The sequence below is a fragment of the Etheostoma spectabile genome, chromosome 16 (genome assembly GCF_008692095.1).
Source record: "Etheostoma spectabile isolate EspeVRDwgs_2016 chromosome 16, UIUC_Espe_1.0, whole genome shotgun sequence".
NCBI lineage: Eukaryota > Metazoa > Chordata > Actinopteri > Perciformes > Percidae > Etheostoma > Etheostoma spectabile.
In genome coordinates this window covers 4310084-4323246 of record NC_045748.1, presented here as the reverse complement: position 1 = coordinate 4323246, position 13163 = coordinate 4310084, and the positions used below count along the sequence as shown (strand labels likewise).

General features: G+C 39.5%; 1 protein-coding gene across 1 annotated transcript in view; it reads right to left on the bottom strand.

The window, feature by feature from the left end:
* The window catches only part of il11ra (interleukin 11 receptor subunit alpha), a gene marked incomplete at its 3' end in the record, with an annotated part of 54281 nt that overhangs the window by 8543 nt on the left and 32575 nt on the right, over nucleotides 1-13163 (bottom strand). The window contains 2 exon segments of the mRNA XM_032539281.1: nucleotides 1128-1194; nucleotides 6249-6345. Coding sequence (XP_032395172.1) covers nucleotides 1128-1194; nucleotides 6249-6345 — 164 coding nt within the window.

Here is a 13163-nt window from a genome sequence, read left to right as displayed (position 1 = left end):
ACAGCTGATGCCAATTCTCCGCCCTCCCTCGTCAAAGTCTTTTTTCACCCTTTTATTGATGGCCAGTGTAACACTGTGTGAGAGATTATTTGCTCAAGTGTGAATGACTGCTCCAAGTTAGAATGTTAGTGTGAAATTGAACAGTACAGTAGGCTATATGCCAATAAAAAAACATTTGCAATAAGCAAGCCAATCCACTTTCCATGTTGAAAAGAGCATTAAAATGAGACAAAATAATGGGACAAAAAGAAAAACTATGACAGTAATTTGATTAAAATGATAATAGTGTGATTTTTGCGAGGATCTGTACCAATTCTAATTCTGTAGTCTGTAGGATAGAATTTTTAGGCTGGGACGTCTCTGCAGCCCCACAAAACTTCATTCAGAATGGTTTGACACATATTTTGCCTTTTAACAAATATTGCGCTCCCGTGAGATTTGGATATTGCACTAGTCCATATTGAAATTTCAATACAATTGTGATTAATTGTGCGGCCCTAGCAATGATGCAATGAAATGATACAGTGAGTACATGATTACATTTAGTATTATTCTGTATGTTGTCCTCACTGTCAACAAAGCCCAAGGGACTACATCCAAACTTGCAATAATATGTTTTGGACAACAATAAAACGTCTATAGGAATAAGATGTGACAAGCTTTGGCTGCACTGGCAATACCTGTTACCAGGATCAATTAACTGTCAGGTTTTTCTTTTTATTGGGACTTGACTATACACTTCAGTTTTTTATATAACATTGTATAGGTTTTTGTCATTTACTGACTTTTCTTTGAAAAGATGGCACACATTGGCTCTCTCTCGATTCAGATAATTTAGCCTTTTTGCGCCGGCTTCAGCAATGGCGGCACTTCAACCATTTGTATCACGATAAGTTATCTTCTGTTGCCTTGAAAACAAAAATGTTGATGATGAGATCGCCATTAAAACAGAAGGGGTTTTACGTTACGACTCTTACAAATGTAGCTGGTATACTGATGTTTTGGATTATTGAAAGAAAAAAAACAAACTTTCAAACTCCCATTGGACTGAGCTGGAAATCTGTCTTTGTCATTAGAAGACAAAGAAACACAACATCAAGGCACACAGGAAATAGCTTTTGTCTTACATGATTTGTGACTTCCCGCATGCCAGTGTCACATTTGACTCCAAGCGTCCATACTGCACGCCTGAATCTGCAAACAGATATCACATAAAATATTAAAAGCACACCGTGGTCACTCTCAGAGTACGTGCACAATCTACCTACATACCGTGTGTCCCCATTGTCTGTATCAATGTGATTTAAGTGCCACCATTTACAGTAGAGTCAACAGTCTCACAATAACATGACCATACAAGGTTTGGGCCCCTGCAGACACCAGGCGGCGGAGACTTTGGCACACACTATAAAGCTGCTCCAGTGTTATATTTTTCAGGAAGTTTATCACAATTAAAATAATATTACTCTGTAGCAGCAAATCCACTTTAATATATCTTCAATAATAGACAGAGAAGAAGCAGTTAAGCAGTGGAAGAAAATAAGAACAAGATACAGATTTACTTTAACCATTTAAAAAACATTTTTGACATTAACATTCAAAACAATGTGTTTGTAATGCAAAAAGTTATTAGTGCTGAGGAACAACATCCATTTCTGTTGATTTAAACTGCTTATTGTCTTAAGATTCAACATCGCCTTGTGCTCCGAGCCCTAATTTTACAAACATGAACCTTTGGACAGAGGTGGCTATCGTTGGACACAGAATGCAAGTTTTTCTTTTTACTTATTTCTTCCCAAAATCACCTCTAGTGGTATCTAGCCTTCCAAATAGCTTTTTTAATCTGCTGCGGTTTTGAGATATCCATCTCTTTGGTCTCCACTCTCATACAATGGGGTGCTCGTATTATTACAAAATGTGAAAAACTCAACAGAAACAATGCCATCATTGCTCACCATACCTACAGAAACCTAAATGTTCACAATTTTTATTGGAACTATTGTAGCAGCACAAACAAAGAACAGAACTGGGACAGCAACACATTTCAGACATGGTCTCTCCAAACCTGGGCATATAGAACCAAAGTTATATGTTGTGCATGGTAAGTTAACCATTTAATGTGCAAGCAGAAGTGATGTAACCAAGTAGTTTTAGAGATCTTTCAGTAATATAACGCCACAGTCACCCCATTTTATAAGTATCCATTAAGGGGAGACACTACAGGCAAACACATAATTTTTGTCTTTTTAGCCTGGTTTGCTTTCATAACACCATGTCTTCTTTAAGACCAAAGCTATTTAAGACTTTCAGCTCCACAAAACTCTCTCTGTATTTCTCAGTATGGCACTTTCTTACCTTAAAGAGCTTTTAGTACCTTACTACCCCACCAGAGCACTGCGCTCCCAGAATACAAGATTACTTGTGGTTCCAAAAGGAGAATGGGAGCCAGAGCGTTCAGCTATCAAGCTCCTCTCCTGTGGAACCAGGTTCCAGTTTGGGTTTAGGAGGCAGACAGTCTTCACAGTTAAGAGTAGCCTTAAGACTTTCCTCTTTGATAACGCTTATAGTTAGGGCTGGCTCAGGTGAGTCCTGAACCATCCCTTAGTTATGCTGCTGTACACCTAGACTGCCGAGGGACTTCCCATGATGCACTGAGCACCTCTCTCCTCCTCCTTTCCATCTGTATGCAACCTCATCCCATTACTGCACGTTACTAACTCGACTTCTTCCCTTTCCCGGAGTCTTGTGCTCTCTCGCCACTCTCCTCTCTCCTCCTATCACTTCCTGCAGGTGTTTCTGGCTCTGGAGCTGTGGAGTCTGGATCTGTGGTTGGAGTCACCTGCTGCCTCCATGTTCCTGCTTGACACCCTCTGCTACAATCCTCCATCTCTTTCTCTCTCTCTCTGTCTGTCTCTTCTCTGTCTGTCCGTCTTTCTCTCTTTCTCTGTCTCTGTCTGTCTCTTTCTCTCACCCCCATACGGTCGATGCAGATGAACGCCCACCCTGAGACACGGTTCTGCTTGAGGTTTCTGCCTTATTAAAGGAAGTTTTTCCTTGCCTCTGTCGCCTAGTGCTTGCTCTTGAAATTTTTGGGTTTCTGTAAATAACAGCACAGAGCACGGTCTAGACCTGCTCTTATATGAAAAACGCAGTGAGATAACTGTTGTTGTGATTTGGCGCCATATAAATAACATTGAATTGGGGTGTTCATGTTGTTTCATGTTAATAGCTGTTAGTTAAAATGATTACCCTATTCACTTGCAATGTCTCCACGTAATGTGTCTAAATATGTAAGAAAAAGCTGAGAGGCCAAGTACAGTCAGTTTTGTGTGGGGAGCCCTTTATTCAGTCAAACCATATGTATCAATAACTTTAAAGATGAGATAAAAGCTGACAAACTGTTACTTTCCATCATCCAAAAGGCAGTGTAGATTTAAAGCAATAAGGGCAGTGTATACCTGAACAAATATTTGTCGTGACTAGTCATTTTCCAAGTAGATACTCTATCTGCAGTATATGTGTGCATGTTTAGCTTGGCTCCATAATATAAAAGCTGGCATTTACAGTACATCTGGAGTGGGAAAACATCACTTTGACTGCCAGTCTGCCATGCACACATCTTCATTAATTCTCAACCTCAATCACTCAGGCATGCACACTCACTGCTTGCCTTTCCTCCGTAAGTAACAAACAATTTGTCCCAGGTTTGCATTTTGTTTTTCTTCTTCATTTTTGAAACAAAACTCTCTTCAGATCACAATTTTGACTGGCATATCAAGAAGGATAACAGCATATGAAGGAGTAGAAGCTTTTGGTGGATGTTGTTATTCAATTTGCTGTATTGGTATATTTATGTAAGTTTTCCCTGCTGCAATAACCTCATGTAACCTTCAGGGACCAACTAAGTTAATCCTAAATTACATTTTACACATACTCAAGTTGGAAGCTAAACTGAAGGCCTTTTCAATACTTGGTTTTCACTCACACCTAAAGCTCATTTTTCGACTGTTTTTTTTAGCGGCTGTGCAAACTAAAACAGCTGGGGATAAGACCAGCAACGGGCTCCACAGTGATTTTGTGGCTACATTTAAACAGAGACATGCAGAAAGGAAGACAATGTAACCTTCTGAGAGTTTTTTTTGTAAATGAGCAAATGAAAGCCTCTTCATTGGCCTGTGATGTCCATGGGAAACAATTTATCATAAACAACACATGGCATGGTTATAAATCTGAGCTACCAAGACAGCGGTAATGTATGGGCTATTGTAAATGAAGCTGGGTGACATTAGAAAGACACAAATTACCTCTTGATATCAAATCTAGACATACACACCTTTTTCTTCATGAGTATTCTCTATGTAAAAGGAAACTCACTTAATTTTGTATTTTCATAGTTCTGTTCTGGTATCAATCCCAATGCCATTTTAATCAGCAAGTTAATGGCTGAGATCAGGGATTTAGTGCAACAAGAGCAGACGGACGCTCACACACTCCAGCTGAGCCAGATTATTTAAACTACTTATTGGGAAGTAAAACCAAAAGTGAGCCCACCAGACATTTTGGTTAGAATCATTTAATGTAGGCTTGAGCTATTTCATAAAAAAGCGGTATTTGTGGTTTATGTAGTTTTAAACAAGATGGGAATGTGCCAAGCATACCGTATAATAGTATACTTTTTAAATAGTCAGAAAAACGTCAACTTCTAGTCTAAACTTAAATGACAGAAGTGTTAATTACACCACATTAGAGGCATACTTGACAAAACCGGGTAATATTCAAATTCATAATTTAGACCTTCAAAAGTGACATCTACTGGTGACATCTACCGATAAAACCCCCTCGAAATGACCAGAGAAATGGTCAAGAATATTAGTGTTGTTTCGCCAACCCCCAAAATTACCTTAAGTTAATTTCCTGTAGTTTGTTAGGAAGACACTGTTCCCTATACAATTCAAACACCAATTTAAATCGTGGCTATGCGTTTTGACAACTGCACTTTCAAATTCAAGATATAAAACATATCTATGGTTGACACAACCGCAGTGGGTCAGATTTCTTAAAGATTGAATTTCTCCTTAAATGTATCTATATTACACCACAGCATTAAAATCTTCCTCTGTCTCTTATCTTAATTATTTCTCCCTCTGTGTCGATCTTTTCCACTCCTTTTCCAATCTTTTTATTCAAAGCCTCTCTTGCCAGTTTTCCCAAGATTTTCTTTTTCCCTTTAACCACCACACACACACACACACACACACACACACACACACACTTCCCTCCCTGTTCTGTGAGTGTTACTGGGGCCTTGGTGGCAGTGTAAAGAGTTGGTGGTCTGAATGTGTGTATTATGTTTTATTGGCAGTGAAGTACATTTCCCCAAAACCCGCAGCGTTCCACCATATCTGATTCTCCCTCTGGCAAGAGGGCCTAGACCACACACACACACACAAACACACCCACAACACACACACACACACACACACACAACACACACACAACACACACAACACACACACACAGAGGAAGCCTGCTGCAAGTTTCTCCTGACATTGGAATCAGATGGCAGGGTGAACATAGAAATTGCAAGTTGGATGAAACTTAGTACTTTCCAAACAATAAAAAAAGGACTCTGGAACTGCCGTAGGGTCAAATTATTTGGGAAGGGAAACCTTGACAGTTTTACCTGAAGGGCCAAGAGCGAGTGTTCTTATTGTATCTGATTTTAGAAACAGATACAGTAATAGAGGTAAAAAAAAAGTGACAGAAAGAAGGGATGAGGGAAAACAGTCTTTCAAAGAAAGGGCCAATTTCTTAATGCCAGACAGATCCCCTAAGCTCCGTGTGAGGCAAAACAAAATATGCTTCAACAATACAATTGTTGTTTGCAGAGTGCTAATAAAAAAAACATGAATTCCAATTCAACTATGAATAAATAAAAAACTAACGCTGCAAAAAATCGCAGACTGAGAGAGAACAATTGAACAAAGTTTCAACAAAAAAGAAGAAGATTGTGCTTGAAAAATGAGTTTTGTGGTAAGCTGCACTGCCTCCCTACATTTTGGAAGTGTTTCTTTCCTTCTTTCTTCTGCAGAAGCATATCCCAAGAAGAAGTACTTTGAGTCAAAATAGTTCACAAAGGAGTCCGTGCCTGATCCTTAACAGAATGTGTTTCTATGCGTGTGTTTTACATGTGTCCTTGGGAAAATGTATTTCGCCTTGGTGTGCATGCGTACGTGTGCATGTGTTACCTTCATCAGTCTGAATCTGAGCACGACTGGGACGCAGCGACCAAGACAAAAAACAGATGACAGTCAGACACACAGGACTGGACAAAAGGCCTGGCATCTAGAAAGAGAGAGAGAGGGGGAGGTGGGAAAGAAGGAGGTACAACGATTAGGATTTGTTTTTTGTTTTTTCATAAGCCTAAGAGGTTTGGTAAGCAGCAACAACATCAACAAAAGCATTATTATCATCATCATCATCATCATCATTGTCATCATTTTGAGTCCATTTTGTACAAGCAAATGGGTATGAAAGGAAAATGCTTGTGAAAACAGCCAGAAATGTCACATATCTTTCATCAATTTCCTCACAAAAGCAACTACATACCAACATTTAAATTGTTTGCAACAACATGTTGCAGAAATTCTATGTTACTTAAAGTCCAAAAAGGCAAAGGCAACAAGACAACTGGTCGCCTCTATTTCTGGCTAGTGGAAATCATTTCTCATAAAAAACATGTTGGACGTGACTTTTTGTTTCCACTGGCTTTACCAGAATCTCTGAGAAATAAAGTTCCACTTGTGCTAGAGAACAAATCCATTAAGCAGTTTGGTACCGTAAATGAACTCAACACATTTTCGTTATAATTTAACCAAGATGTACACACTGTAAAAAGTAGAAGCCAGTGGCATGGAAAAAGTATTTTTTTTACAATTATACTATTGCCTGGCGGTACTATGGTGAGCAGGATGTGAGTGTCATACATGAAATAGACTTTATCACTCTCTCATTTCATTTCAATTTAATAAAATGAAGCTATACTGGCGTGGAGTTTGATGGGTCAAGTAGCTCTGTGAGTCTATGTTTAGTCACATCGGTGCTTTGAGCTAAATGGTAACATCATCATGCTAAATCCCACTAAACACACAGTACAGCTAAGGCTGATCCCTGTGTGTATGGCACAATCATAAAGACAGGAGGATCCGGGCCAGAATTTCAGTGTGGATTAGTGGGTATTGCGCATAATTTCAGTGATTCCTGCGAATATCGCACTTATGAGGAAAATTCACACACAAATTTGATGAAATGTCTTGTAATGTTCAGCCAATGTTTGCACCGGTGCGGAATCATGTGCGGAATGCGGGACGACTTTGAAGCACTGCATCGGCGGACGCATGAAAACATGAATGGGCCGCTGGCTGAAACGTAAACATCCAGGTGTAAATCCCGCTCCGAAAAAAAATCACTGAAAGCCGACAGGACTAGCGCAAACGGCACTGTGTCACCCACGTTTATCAGACAGATAGTGGTTACGTTACTGAGAAGCAGCAGTCAAAAGAAGAGAATCAGACTAACGTAACAGCTGTGAAGTAGAGCTGCTCAATTAGTAAAATGTACAGCACAGCTGATAAGAATATCAGCTGTTACAAAACGTCATGTCGAGAACATGGACTTGGCACACAAAATGGGATTTACGCTAAAATCAATAAATTAACTGAGTAATACAGACCTTAATTTGATGCTCTTTTCCGAGCTCGCCCCTTGAATTTCAGGCACGGATTTCCAGGACATACTGTACATGTCATTCAACTGCTTAATGCAAATGTGTGAAGATGATTTGATTGGCTGTATGCATGTCTATATATCTATCTAAGTAGACAGAGAAGGCCTTTTGACCACTACAAGGTATGGACAGACGTCATCAAACAATTACAATATCAAATGGACATCATTCCTGAGTGCAGTGCATGTAATTAAGAGAGTGTGGGAGAAAGAAAAAAACGTCCAATGTACATTCAGTTGGGCTGAATGGAAGAAACATTCTGGACATTACAGCATATACTGTAACAATGAACCTGTCATGGAGTTCTGAGACTGTGATGTGTTGTTGCTGATAGTTTTATCCTCGGGGTTGGGGGGGCTAAAAAAGGCTCTGTGACTGTGATAAAGAGTGAACGACTACATGGTGTAGGTGTTTGTGAGCTACTAAGCTCAAAATAAACACACTTATCATATGTCTGGTGCCACTTCTTTGCATGTGACAGACTCATCAACACTTTTATCGGCCCCTCCACAGTGAGAGAGGGAGATTGAAGGCCCATAAAATGCATTTCCTGTTCAAATAGGATGTTACTGAAGCTGGGGCCATAACACAGCAGTGACCGATCCATCGAAGCAAAAGCTACAGACCCATTACAAACCATTTCACACAGTTTTCAACGTAACCATTTTAAAAGCTGACAGGAAGCAAATATGGACCCAATCTGTTGCCTAGCAATGCAATTTCAGTGAAAATGTCTATATGAACGAAGACTGACAAAACGGAAACAACTCTCCCCTGGACAGTGGGAGTAATGATGTCTGCTCATGCTTCATTAGAGTTGGTTGTCATTGAAGAGAGTGAGATACAGAGGAATGAAATCATATGTCCACAAGCTCCACATACATTAGTTTCTAGTGCAACAGAGTATCAAACACACTGTACGGATAGATTATTAAAGAACTTTGCCCATTTTCTAGAATAAGTATACAAATATCCCTGCAGCCTTCAAATCTAACAGAAAAACACAGTGACAAATGTAGTTATAAATAAGTTCTACTGTAAATAGGACTATAAAGCCCCAATCTGTGACCACAGCAACAGATGATGTATAGCAAAGATAAATGGGTTTTTTTTAAACAGTAAAACATAGAAAGTGAAAATCTGAAAGAAGAAAGAAAGAAACAAGGATACAAGAAAAAGGGGGAGAAGATGAACAAGTTCAGTGTGTTGCTCTCTAATACTCTTGTTCAGAATCAGAATAGGAATCATTGCCAAGTAAGTAACACAAGGACATTGCCTTGGTGGTTCTGCATGTACATTAACAAAATTGTTCCCCACCCCCCCGCGCCCTTGCGTCCGATTCCAGTGATGGAAGACCCTTTTAATCATATTTAATCAACTGTGTGGGTCCTTTACCTCATACGGGCGGCGATCAGAACCTACTCACAGTTATGTGCACGGCTACCCGTTTTCCCGAAGCCATTCCCCTCCGCACCATCATAGTAAACACCCTAACCATGTTCTTTTCTACATTTGGTTTAGTGTGGGCAATCCAGTCCAATACGGGTACAAACTTCCAGTCTAACCTCTTTAACTTAACTCTTTTACTCAAATCACTGAACGTGCAGCAGGTTGCTTCGCCTGCTTACCCTCCTGAGCCTCCAAGCCAGTTCAGAGAGTGATTACACCAGGATAATGCCGCTGCTAAGCCCTTTCTCACCGCATCACAAGAGGTCATGAAACGTCGTTATGATCGCTCTGCTGTTCCTCGCCGTTTCAGAAGAGGCAATAAGGTTTTGGCGTTGCTGTCCGTTTCTGGCTCTGTCCTCTCTGCCAAGCGTTCTGGTCCCTATTTGGTCCGACAATGTTTAAGTGACACTGATTATGTGCTTAGTACCCCTGAGAGGCGGAACAAAACCAGGGTCTGTCATGTGAACATGCTAAAGCTATATCATTCTAGGGAGGACGTTACAGTTACCACCCCCCGTTATGTCCTGTCCCGGGGTTGCTGTCATTGAGGTAACTGGGACTGCATCTTCTCCGGACCCTGATGATCCGCGGCAGCGTCATCCAGAGTATACGAGCGGCCGGCTTTCTAACGCTGATCCCGTCACAGCCCTGTCATCTCAGTTACAACACTGTACACCAGACTGCTACCCTGCAACAAGATGTAGTGAACCTTAGTATGCCATTTAGTATGCTGCCTCTGTGCCGACCACCGTGGTTGTTAAGACTGGTAACTTATATAGTTGTATTACCATGTTGCTGTCTGCATATATCATTTTCAAGGAGTGCGTGTGGCGGCGCTTGTATTAGCAGCGGCCCGGAGGCATGCTCCAAACGGTATTTCGTTGCCTTGTACTTGTACATGTGTAATGACAATAAAGTTATCTATCTATCTATCTATCTATCTATCTATCTATCTATCTATATGTATATTGTGTGCTTGTTCTCTGTAGCGATCACTCCAGGTTGCTAGGCTAAACTGTGTGTGATTCTGCTGCCAGCCATTTTGTCTGTTAGCTGTGTTAGCTGTTTCCCTGTAGCCTAGTAGCTGCAGTGTTTCTGTCCTGGGAGTGAGTAAGTGCTTCACCCTGGAGTCGATAGTGTTATGTGTTTGTAAAGTTGGGCTAGAATTTAGAGTAATACTGACTTTATTTACATTGGCCAGGAATTTAGTACATTGGGTTCACGGGTGCTGCGCTCCATGTGTTTGTTTTAACCCATCATAGATAGTGAGGTTTTGGTTTTCAGTTTGTTTTCTGAATATTTAGTAATCCCCGTTTGGAGGCATCTCATTTTGTTATGTTGTCTTTCTGTTTTCGCAGAACCCACATAGCCGACTTTGTTGTTTAACTGTTCTTAGGACTAATGTAAATAAATACCTTTTCCACCATACCAAGATCATCTGGTTTATGGTGCGCCCCTTACCCCAAGACATCAGGGACGTAACAAAATAAAAAGGAAAAAAAGAAGAAAAGAAGGCTGTATGGTTCAGTGCATGACGTGGAGGGAATGTGCAATAGTCAGGTATATAGTGCAGGATGTTCTCTTCACTAACTTTTTTCTTCACTACATTCAAAAGTGCATGGTTGCGTGGTTACGCTGAAAACAAGTCTGAAAGGATTAAATCAGGTTTCCAGTAATTTTTAGGCGATCATGCAGCAGGTCAACAGCTTCTTTTAAATGTTTTTTTCATAATGACTATTCATCATCCTGCTCAACATTATGAACTTCTCAATGCAAGGTTTCTACGGAAAGTACAAGACAGACATTTTCTGTGGGTTGACTAAAAGTCTGATAAAAAGCTCACTGCTATTCACTTGTAAAAAAAAGGTTTCTCAATGTCAAACACACGGTTCTGCTTCACAAAAATCAAAATGTGGGGTGAGTGATGAGTTGGAAGGTTGTGGATGTGCAGTGATGGTACCCTATCTTACAATAGTTTTTATTTGTTGTGTATTATTAGTGATTGTAGTTTAGAGTCTTACAACAAACACAACATGAACGCATAAGGTAGACAGAGAGGAGGCAAGCAATCAGTTGTTGGATGATTACTAAAACAAATGCACTCTACTTAGCTTTGAGAGCTTGAGGCTATATGTTTTTTGTTCTCTCAAATTAGGTTTTAAGCCCAGAGCCTCTTTCCAGATATATATAGTAAGTAGGAGCAATGAATGGTAATTGTAAAATACCACATCTAAGTCTAAATCCCAAATCAGCCTATTCCATTAATGGCTGTCAACTCTAAAACACATCACCAACTGAAATCAAAAGAATTCCAGACATAACATATTTTCCAAAGGTTAAGTGCTGGCTAAAAGCAACCCAGAGCTCTACCAATTTTTGGCTAACTGTACTGTAAATTACCAGTGTGGCACGTGTATTTTACGATGTCTTATTTTATTGTATTCCACAGCTTCCATATTGTAGTGTATTTTGGTTTCATGATCCTGAAAGCTGTAGGCTATAGTTAAATTATTATTTACATGTAAAAGCCTAATTAAGGAAATTACATGAAAATTAACAATAGCTATGAGGTCTTTGCAGCACATCTGTTTAATGAGCTATATATGGAACTATGTTTAATTGCATTGCCTCTAGGGCTGGGCAATATATCAGTTTTATATTGATATTGCGATAGGAGACTAATATATCGTCTTAGATTTTGGATATCGTAAAATCATAATATATTAAGTGCTGTCTCCTGGTTTTGAAGGCTGCATTAGAGGAAAGTGATGTAGTTTTCTGAGCTTTGCAGACTGTTCTAGATGTTTTATTATTTGCCTTTACACACTTTGTCATTAAATCAACATTTCTCATCTCATCATTGTGTAAACAATATTTTGTCAAAGCACCAATTGTCAATCTAAAATAGAGTGGCAATATCGACATCAAGATATTTAGTAGAGAATTTTGTGATATTTGATTTTCTCCATGTTGCCCAGCCCTAATTGCCTCTATCAAATCAAATTTGAATCAAATTCAATTATACCCTCAAACTGCAGTGGATGACGCATCAGTCTTATTGATTCAACAATACAACACTAGCTGGGCCTAAGCATGTTGTTTGTGTATCATGCCATTTATGTTTTATTATACCAGAGAATTGGTTCATTGCTCTGCATTTATTTATTCATATCTTCTACCGTAATGCTAGCAGCTTAACTCTAAACATGATTATGTGAAATGTGTATTTTTATTTTCTTTATAGTTTCATTCCTTTTCAATGAGACCGATGTGATGAAAACATGAAAAGCATTAAAAGGGGAAAAGAACTCAGACGTTAACTTGCCGACTGACATGTCATTATACAGTGGTGTTTGGCTACGTACCATTATCCATAAACACGTAGGGAGGACAGTTGCATTTATTTACTGTAAACTTAAATACCACCATTATGTTTTTAGATTGTGTCTTATTTGAGTGTGTGTTGCTGCATTTAAAAAGAAAAATCAACATCTTCTTTGGCGTCTATTTATAGTTTTTTGTATTTTTTAAGATGGATTGTTGGATGTTGATGGATGTTGTTTCACATGGACTTTTTACAGATGAGGCTAAATTTGTATGCAAAATGTCCATGTGCCAACACTACAGGAAACTCATTTACAGACAGTTTAGGAGTCATCCTACATCACCGGCACTATATGGAGCAGCAGAGGAAAACCAAAACAATGTTCATTCCAAAGACTGACAGCAAATCATGCAGCACTTTACTGCACATTAGGGCTTCATATCTTCTCTGGTGGTCACAGAGAGCTCACAAAGAAAAGTTGGCTATGAGTCTCATTAGCTGAGACTGCAACTAGACCTCAGACACATGATCGGTCATAAATACGGAAAGACAGCTAGAAACAAAGAATGGAAACCCAGTTGGTACCGCAATACGGTGGGAGGA